Source organism: Prosopis cineraria, unplaced genomic scaffold (genome assembly GCF_029017545.1).
Source record: "Prosopis cineraria cultivar Desert tree isolate PC_DT_omini unplaced genomic scaffold, ASM2901754v1 PC96, whole genome shotgun sequence".
Taxonomy (NCBI): domain Eukaryota; kingdom Viridiplantae; phylum Streptophyta; class Magnoliopsida; order Fabales; family Fabaceae; genus Prosopis; species Prosopis cineraria.
Genome location: NW_026555423.1, coordinates 59,976 through 70,541, shown reverse-complemented (window position 1 = coordinate 70,541; position 10,566 = coordinate 59,976). Strand labels below are relative to the sequence as shown.

Below are 10,566 nucleotides of genomic sequence, written 5' to 3'. Positions count from 1 at the left end.
CTTTAGGAGTTCATCCAAGCACCATGATAAAGAAGCATAATTCGGGGAGAGCAATAACTGCAGAAAAAGATTCTTCAATTGCTTGGAGTAGATTTTCTTTAATTGCTCCTCCCTTTTCAAGTTGTTCCTCGTCTCTAAAAGTTATAAGTCCTTGTGTTGCAAAGTAACATATAAATGATCTGCAAAACTTGTACGAGTATCTTCTCCTCGAAAACTCAAAAACACGTGATATTTCCATCTCAGAGTTGAACCAGAAATTCTTGAAGAATGCCTAAATCCATCAGCATCATGTGCCATTGCAAGACTTTGGAAACTGAACCGTTCTAATAACAAAGAAATTGGAGAAAAGAAGAATAACAATCAAGACGAAATTATAAAAGAAATTTGGCTCCAAAATAAAACCCTTCAACATGGAAGATAGCAGCAACACAAAGCCAAGGCTTTACAAGAAGTAATATTATGAAATCTGTGAGGATGAAGAGAGATATTCGTGTTCATACCTTACTGTCTCTTCAAGACGCAGCTGATGCAGAAATTAATGTCTCCATTAGCAACAGATCTATTCACTGACAGATGGCTTCATTCTTAATATCATATATACCTTGCATTGACCAAAACAGTGAAATCCCCAAGAATATTGTTAGTAATTTCCGTTCTTAATTAACATTTCAACGCGTTAGTTAACGAACGGGGAAAAATTAATCCTTAACATCTTGTAGTTTTATATGCATAACATTTTAATATGATACATACATACATACATATATATTCTCGTGAATATTCTATACATCTTCATATCACATATACTCACATATTTAATTTCTTTCAACAATATCCTGGTAATTAATTTAGTTCTAACCGCGTAGGAGCTTCGTAGAAGCAACCAGGTCCAAACGCGTCAAGATGTCTTCGCAGAACTTTCAGTTGGGATAGGGACAAAGAAAACGATGCCAAAATCTTCCTTACCTTTCTCTCTCCTACAATTAAATTCCCTAATTGCCCTTATATATATATATATTCCTTTACTCCTATTTATAAATTATTTCCATCATTATTACTAATCTCAAGAAAAACTTTAAACTTCATTAACAAATTCACAACTTTACCTCTATTAAATGCATATTTAAAGATAAAATGCTCTACCATTTAATAATATTTTCAATATTTAATAGAGATAAAAATAATAAAAATTGACATAATAATTATTGAGGTGACTTATAAATGAGATAAAGGCACCTATCTGCCTATGAATAGGACCAAAAGAGTGTGTGTGTGTGTGGTATCAGGCTTGGGCTTTTCTCCTCCAGTAAGTAAACTGAGGCCCATTTTGGTGATAACGTTTTAGCAGATGTTTTAAACTTGTCATTCTATATCTTTCCCACATCTCTTTACTTGAGACTTCTTATCAGGGTGTAAAACTCAGACGTCTTTGTCAGCGAACGGTCAGCATCCTGATAAATCCATTATTGACGTAATTTTGGAGACTTTTAGATTTAATTGTATCAATTAATGTGATGAAATGAGGAAAAATGATTTATATAGCCTCACTAAGTTAAAAAAAAAAAAAACGGATCGAAACATAAATTTAAAACAAGAAAATTCAGTTCCATAAATTTCAACTAGGGCGGCGGACGAAGAAAAATGATTTCAACTAGGGTGAGTGAAATTACTCAATGCATGACCAGAGGTGACGAAGAGAAAAATGCAAAAAAAAAAAAAATTGTTATTTTAAATCATGTTAAACCATATATTAGTATATCTAATGAGATAAGGCATGATTTGGATTGATTCTAAGACTAGGGAGTCAAATTTATTGTACACAAACCTCCTAAAACTCTCTAGGAGGTGTATTATGAAGTTTGAAAGAGTTCTTCCAAGTTGGGAATTTATCTCTTTTCTTTTTCTCTAATTTTTTTTTTATGTCTTTCATTAGGATGTTTTGCAATAAACTATGAGTTCTTCCTAAACTCTCAATTAGGTAAGGAATAGCCTGATTGGGATGGTTTTGCTCTTTTATATGGTTGGATTTTTTTTTTTTCTTGTTGAACAATATAATTTGTCTATAAAGTTTATTCATTTGCTTTTCTATTTATCTTTCTCAAATTTCTTATATATATATATAGATGGCTACTATATAAATTGTTTTGTAAGTAGTTTGATAAATTGGAAGGTGAAAAACTCATCTAGACTTAGAGATATAGGTGTAGATAACTAGATTAGGAATAATTTAAGAGTCTGTAGTGGCTTAGATCGTAAATTTATGATTTAATTAAAGAGTAGAATTTAATAGAAGCTAAATTTAACTTTAATTAAATACATCTTAATATATTAGAAGATTAAGAAATCTTAGAAATCGTTGTCATTACAAAAAAAAAATGATAAATAACTAAATTTTAGTGCTTGTTTAATTGGTTGGTTGATCGATTACTCACTTTTCTCCTTTATTTGCTTTATTTAATTATTAAATCCTTTTCAAAATATTTTTCTGTTTTCTTAAATAATAATAAATATCACTATCTTCTTTTAAATTTAATTCAAAATAGTCTGAATTTATTATTCTGTACACTTTTACATTCCTTCATTAATTGTCCGCGAGCGGACATAGGCAGGTGTGATAGGCCTTCTCTTCCATTTGTGTCCATGAACAGGTGGTTCTTCGGCCGATTTTATCTATGAACATATTCCTTTTTGGGCCCTCCATCAAATCCATTACGTGTTTAGCTCAATTTATGTTATTTTGCTCCTTTTCTCTGTAAACAAACACGAAACCAACAAGTGAGGTATTTTATTCTTATTTAAGCTTATTTTGTGTATTATTCAGGTAATAAAAGGGAAAAAAATACATATAAAATCACGGTTATTAAAATGACCACTTATCGCCAAGTAGATGTGGTACACATAATAACAATTTGGGCCTATTAAGCATTATTCCATCATTTGATTTTTGGAAGCAAGTATAGAAAAATATTACTTGAAAAAGAAAAACCTCTTAAATGATATTCTAATTCTTTGGGGGATTAATCTCATGTTGTCGGTTGTAGGATTACCTCAGGCAACCAAAAAAAAAAAGACCACTTATCACTCTCCCCCTTTCTTAAACCAAACTCACTTTTTTTTATCCCGTAAAATGCGTAATTACTATGTCAAATGTTTTTTCTTCTCATATTATAAAATTATTAATAAATATTAAAAAAATAAAATAACAAAATTTTTTATAGAGTTATGGTTATTATCCGTGCAAACACCGAAACTGGTGGGTTGGTAATGGTGGAAGGCATCTTTAGCTGCTACGGGACCTTTATTGAATTATGAGATATTATTTATCTTTAGACTTTCGTACAGTTCCTTTTTTATGGCAAGAGTTAAACTGCTTCACTTTTAAATGTTTGAGGAACCATTGAACTAAAGTGAAGTTTAGGATGCCAAATATGTCTAAGTGAATAATTGAAGGGTAATAATGACCTTCAATTTATTATTAAATTATAATACATGAATACTTTTGGTCAAAAAATTATAATGTATGAATTACTGTAAAGCAATCGAAATTGGTCTTTATAAGGTGAATAATTAATAAGAGAATGACCGATATAACGCTTAACTATTGAGTTTATCAAACAAACAGAACACTTAATTAAATATTGAACAGTAGAGGAAAATTAAGGGATAATGATAAAAACATGTCCCCGAAATATGAAAATAATAATATAGTACAACAAAATGTGATAATTATTACTTTGTCCTTGGAGGTTTGTCTGGCATTTTGAATTTTGACAAAATAACATATTTGCTCTCAACAACTATTATGCGTTGGGAAATAACTACTTTGATTGGGTTATTGTCTGACATAGTTTAGGGATATGTTGTTTATATGTTTAAGGTGTTTGTTTTTAATTAAATTAAGATATGTGAATTTTTTACAAATTATTTATTGTATAATAAACTCTTATTATTAATATTATTAACACAGTAAAATTTATTTATTTTGATTTGATTAGATAAAATTATATTAAATATATAAGACTAAGTATCTAAATTATGTCCTCTTTTTTTTGTCATTTTCTCAAGATTTTTTTTTTTTGCCAACATTTTCCCAAGAATTAAACCACACCGATTCAATTAATGTCAAACCGCACCTATTATTAGAAATTGGTTTGTAACTGCATGACAAAGCAAGACTTAGAACTTCAAATCTCATCATAACTATTCAAGACACTAACCAAAAAACCCACACCTAATAATTTATTCAATTGATTAATTCATGCCAAACCTAATATCTGAAACTTTTGATTGCGTGTTTGTGTGTGTTTTTTACTGTGGAAATTATTTTCGAAGCATTCAAGCAATTTGGTCATGTAACTTCGAAGGATATCACAGTTGGAAAGTTATGAAGTTTCCTGGAAAAGAACTGAGAGACTTGAAACAGCATTCTGCGATTGCTTAATGCGATTTTGTAGAAAATGAAGTTTGACGAAATTGGCAACATCTTTTTCTCCTAAGAAAAATCCATAGAGATGATAACAAATTAAGTAATACAGGAAAAAAAAGAGTCAATCTATCAATTTCCTAGACAGAGCTATTAAGTGATCAAAATAAAAGCTAAAAACAAATTAAACTACATATACTCTCTTTAATCCTATTTATGAGTCATGTTATTAAATTTTTATTATAAATTTTTTTACCCTCCATTGAATATTGGAGAGAGAAAATATGTTATTGAAGTATGTATATTTAATAGAAGTAAAGTTGAGAATTTCTTAAATTTTAAAACAAAATTAAAAAATTTTAAGATTTTTTTAATGCTGATGAAATATGTTGAAAGTAATTTATAAATAGGGTCAAATGAGTATAGCAATCCATTAGTTTTGCTTGCCGAGTCAGAATTGGCGTTTTGGGACGAGGAAGGAAATATTGCGAAATTATTATTCACTTTGATTGAAAAAGAATCGCAACCAACGGTTGAATTGATCAACCTTATTATATACACAATGATTTTAAATATAAATACTAATTATATAAGTGTTTTGGGACAAGTCAATTTTGTATATTTGCGATTGCACTTATTTATTTGTTTGCTCCAATAATTTAAACGGATCCCTTTCTTCATCGAATAAAAAATCCTCCATGACCTGAATGAAAAACAAGTCAGCGATCTTTTGACAGTTATATAATATGGAAAATGATGTGTGAAAATGTTTGCATATGTACTAGAAAACTTGACTTTAAACAATGAGATGTGGTTATAGATATTGTTTTGGGCATTTAAATGCTTATTTACATTTGATTTTCCAATAATATTCTCAAGCAACACTTTCTTTTACAATAATTTTCATAGCTTATAATACACCATGACCATTCTTCATTGAATTCATTCTATTCAATTTAATTAACGGGCCAGCAAGTTTCACTTCACAAATTTCATCTATTGTATTATTTCCACATATAATATCCTCATGTGTAGAATTTGAAATGAATGATTTTGTTGTATATAATACTTCTTTTGTCCAGATTTATGAGACACTTTTGGCCTTTCAGAGAGATTTGGCATTTCAAAATATAAAATATTTTAATAAAAAAATAAGATTTTATTAATGATATTTTTCTAAAATAATCCTTCTAATTATATTCTTTCACAAATGTAGTATTTAATGAAGGGTATTTTTTAAAATTTATATTTTGATTTAAGAAAATAAAGTTGGAAATTATATTTAATAAGTTTTATTGGTATATGTAATTTTATTTAAAATATTTTATAAATTAGGATAAATATAGTGGAATGTACTTGAAAAATTCAGTGGTTGTTTAGACGATATCTATATTTTGAAGCGTTCAAACGATTTGAAAATGAATTCCTTTATGAGATCCTTTCCATTGAAAAGACCGAAAAAGTTGAAAATAAATCGAAGATTATGATGTAAGACTTGAAAATTATTATGATACTGTTTAGGCATTCACACTTCCGTTTCGCCTCTGCTTTTCTAATATTTTCCTGAAGACATACTATATATACCAAATAAAATGCTTCATTAATTGTGTTCACTCTAGCTTCACTTCTCAAACTTCATTTATTATCATACCGTTGCTTCTATTCACAACAAAATTTAACAAAATCATATGTAACACAAACAAGGCGGTTCGTTGCAATGAGAAAGATCGAAGACTCCTTTTGCTCTTCAAACAAGGAGTGATAGATCCTGCAAATCGACTCTTCTCATGGACTAGTGAAGAAGAAGATTGTTGTTCATGGATAGGAGTTCAGTGTGACAACATTACAGGCAGAGTTACAGAACTTGATCTAGCTGGTCAGCTATTACAAGGTGATATTAATCTATGTCTAGTACTTCAACTTGAATTTCTCAACTACTTGGACTTGCACCATAATGAATTTGTAACTGTGAGTATTCCACCGTGCCAGCCCTCTAGATCTTCTTCTGATGATCAATCAGCAAATCTTTCTGCTGCTTTACGTTACCTTGACTTTTCATCTAATTATGATTTGCCCATCAATGATCTTCGTTGGCTTTCTGGACTTTCTTCCTTAAATTATCTTGATCTGAATGACTGTGATATTGAAAATGAAACCAAATGGCTCGAGTTTGTATCTATGCTTCCTTCACTATCTGAGTTACACTTGAGAAGTTGTGGATTGAGAGATTTTCCACGCATCAGTTATGTCAACTTTACATCTCTTTCAACTCTTGATCTTTCTTTCAATCTTCTCAACTCAGAATTACCATATTCGTTATTTAATTTAACCAATGACATCTCTGTTCTTGACCTCAGCCACAATGGTTTTTATGGAAAAGTACCAATGGCTTTGTTCAAGCTTCCAAAGCTAAAACAACTAAGCTTGAGCTTTAATAGTATCAAGGGGTCAATTCCAGACTCGATAGGCCAACATGAACAGTTACAACATCTTTTTCTCCGTGAAAATTCATTCAATGGTTCAATTCCACCATCTCTTGGTGGAAAATCTTTGTTCGTTAATTTTCTTGGATTTGTCAAACAATCAATTGAGTGGGGGTCTTCCAGAAAGTCTTGGACATCTCCATAACTTGAACCATTTAAGCATTGAAGACAATCCTTGAAGGGTGTTCTCTCAGAAAAGAACTTTGCCAATCTCTCAAACTTAACATCATTATATTTGAGTTCATCTGGTTTCAAATTCCACATTGATCCTAACTGGGTCCCGCCGTTTCAACTTGAATATTTTGAGTTGAGAAACACAAGTCTAGGTCCTACTATTCCCGCTTGGCTATATACACAACGGTCACTGAGATGGCTAGACATTTCTGGATCAGGAATTTCAACCATAGATGACACAGATATGTTTTGGAGCTTTGTTGCAAGAATCGATAATGTCAATCTATCATACAACTTGATGAGTGGAGACATATCCCCCTTGACACTAAACTCAACATCTATAAATTTAGAGTATAACAGTTTCACAGGTGGCCTCCCACATATATCATCAAATGTTGTCAACTTTTGGGCATCTCACAACTCTTTCTCCGGATCTATTTTCCCATTGTTGTGCCATTCAAAGATTATTAGTAGGGAAAAGTACAGTTTGGCTACTTTGGACCTATCATATAATCATTTAGGTGGAACACTTCCTAATTGTTGGGCCAAATATTGGGAACAATTAATATACCTTGATTTGGGGAGTAATAAGCTGACTGGTGAAGTTCCTCCATCAATTGCTTCATTGAATTTTCTTGCATACTTGGATTTGAGCAGTAACAATTTCCTTGGCAAGTTTTCATTAGACTTGTCAAACTGGAAAAATTTGCAATATCTCCTTCTAGAAGGAAATAAATTTTCCGGAATTTTGCCTACACTGCCACAAAACTTGGTAGTTATCAAATTGAGGGCCAACCAATTTACAGGCAATATTCCAACACACTTGTGCAATCTCTCTTCTTTGGCAATACTTGATCTTGCTGATAATACGCTTTCAGGCTCAATACCTAGTTGTCTAAATAACATCATGCATCCAATTAATGCATCGTTGTGGTTGAAGGTAATAAAGCTATCTGCTAAAGGAAGAGAACTAGATTATAAAGACGTTGAATTATTGCGATTGATTGATCTTTCTGCTAACAACTTTTCTGGAGAGATTCCTAAGGAATTGTTTAGTTTGATTCAAATGTGGTCCTTAAACTTGTCTCGAAACCACTTAAGAGGAAAGATTCCCAGAGAAATTGGAGGTATGAAAAACTTAGAATCTTTTGATCTTAGTTGCAATAAACTTTCGGGAGAAATTCCTCCAGCCATTTCTAACTTGTCTTTTCTCGATTATCTGAACCTATCATACAACAATTTTGTTGGGCAAATCCCACTGGGGACTCAAATTCAAAGTTTTGATTCTTGGAGCTTTGTTGGCAATCTTGGACTTTGTGGAGATCCTCTTCCAAAGAGGTGCAATAAGAAAGAAGAAACTAACAACTCAAATCAGGCTGAAGTGAATGAAGATGACTTTTTTTTTAAGTCATTGTACCTCGGGATGGGAGTTGGATTTGCAGCGGGCTTCTGGGGAGTTTGTGGTTCTCTCTTTCTCATCAGGGCATGGAGACACAAATTTTTCCGATGGTTTAATCGTTTGATGGATCGACTTTATGTTGCTGGGGTCCTCTGTTTCAAAAGCTTATGTTGAATACCGAGAACGATTTCTTGTTGAGGTAATAGATCAATGAGCTGTGATATATATTTTTTTAAACTATGTTTCTGTTTTATTTGAATGAGAGTTTATTTTCTTTTCCTCCTTCTCGTTGCTAAAATAATTCAATTCAGTTCTTAAATCATTCCATTTGATATCATTTCATTGTTCAATATGGTTTGTCTGGGATGTTAATGCAGCTGCAAGTATTCAGTACAATATTTGTGAAGATTGATTTTGTCTATCTAAAACTCCTCCAATTCCTAATGTCATATTTTGTATGGGTAAAAGCAAATTCACTCCTCAACAATAGGTTAAAGAGCATCTCGGACACTAAACTATTTTTTTTTTTGCCATGTTTCCCTTCAATTTTTGAAAACGGCATAATTTAATCCCTATTATTAACAAAAGTTAACTTTAACTAGTTGATTAGACATTAATAGAAAAAGATCAAAAAATTACCAAAAACAAAAAACAAAAAAAAAAGTAAAGGACTCAAATTATGGCCAATGACCCAAAAATATGGTCAAGAAAATTTATGAGTCATTTTCTATAATTTTTTTTTAATCATTTTGGAATTTTTTAATCAAATAATGGTCGAAACTTTTGCTCAGATAGGAATTAGATAATTCTATTTTTAAAAGTTGAAGGAAACATTATATCAAAAATAAATATATGATCCAAAACACTTTTGAACATACATTTTTGGTATTAATTTGCTCTTTTAAACTATCTTCATCTTAAGCTTTTTCAATGATGACAGAAAAAGGGTTGACGAATATACAATAATAGTTTCAGAGAATCTGTGAGTTCTCATGTCACTAAGTTGCGTTTTTTAATGATGGTTTGTTTTCCAGATCACATGTGATTAAATGTTCCTTAATATAATTAGATCAGTTTCTTTTTCAATGGAATATCCTTGTTTGGCGATTAAAATTTCTATATATACAAAATCTAGCTAATTATTAAACTTCTCAAGAATAAATGATTTTGAAGATAGAAATCGTTCAGATGCCGACACAAAAACATTGGGCCTTTTAGTGTGTATTTAAAAACCCATGGGTCATAATCATGTCTTCAAAAACCCATTGGTCATTCACATGAGAATAGCCCTTAGACTTGGAAGAAAAGAGGAAGACATGAAGGAGGTTATTAGTTGTACAATTTATTAATTATTATGAAACGAATGTTTAATATGTGAATGATTGTGTATCTTGTTTACTTTGCATGCTTATGATTAATTGACCTACTTGTGCATGATTTGAAGTATCTTGATTATAAAGTGGTTGTACTTACCTTTTTTTATTAACATATTATAAGAGCCAATTCATGATAGGGCAAAGGGGAAGCATCAAAGGCACAAGACTGAGTTTCTAGTTGTACTGCTTGTTTATTTTGAGTTTATATGTGTAATTTAAATGATATTGCCAATTAAAATGTTCATTTTATCATACTTGCACCATTTTCATTATGTTTATTATTTGGTCGTAAGAGGATGTATTATGTGAATTTTATTGTTTAGGTAAAATCAAAATACTATTGTAAGTGTGATTATTACTTTTTTCTGTGAATTATGGTCCCCTATTTATTTTTAGTTAAATATGGAGTTGAAATTTGAAATTGGGTTGCTTGATGTTATGATATGTTGTGATACATTGTACAAGTTGTCTTTAGTCCCTTAAGTGTGATTTAAATGTTGGTTTGAGCTATAGACACTTGGTTGGGAGTTTGAACACCCTAAAAGTGTTTAAGTATGAAGATGTAATTGTTTTGGTTTCAGATGTCCAACTTCATGATATAATATTATTTTAAAATAAAACTAATTCCATTAGCTAATATATTAAATAAATTTTGTGTGAACATTTAGATCATTTCAATCGAGCTCGATCAAAAATTTAGAGCATGCCAAA

The 10,566-nt window shown here is 30.8% G+C and overlaps 1 protein-coding gene across 1 annotated transcript; it reads left to right on the top strand.

The window, feature by feature from the left end:
* The first annotated feature begins 3,222 nt into the window (after window positions 1–3,222).
* LOC129295358 (receptor-like protein EIX2) lies at window positions 3,223–8,653 on the top strand. Its single transcript, XM_054933872.1, has 3 exons — window positions 3,223–3,261; window positions 6,128–6,975; window positions 7,075–8,653. Exons 1-3 carry the CDS (start codon window positions 3,223–3,225, stop codon window positions 8,651–8,653), a joined length of 2,466 nt encoding a protein of 821 aa, XP_054789847.1.
* Window positions 8,654–10,566: the final 1,913 nt, after the last annotated feature.

What these genes read in the sequence shown, in the direction of transcription:
- LOC129295358 (XM_054933872.1), top strand. Translation starts at nt 3,223, where the DNA reads ATGGTTATTATCCGTGCAAACACCGAAACTGGTGGGTTG. An exon ending in ACACCGAAACTGGTGGGTTG is followed by an intron (nt 3,262 to 6,127) that starts GTAATGGTGGAA and finishes AACACAAACAAG; the next exon opens with GCGGTTCGTTGCAATGAGAA. An exon ending in TCTCTTGGTGGAAAATCTTT is followed by an intron (nt 6,976 to 7,074) that starts GTTCGTTAATTT and finishes TAAGCATTGAAG; the next exon opens with ACAATCCTTGAAGGGTGTTC.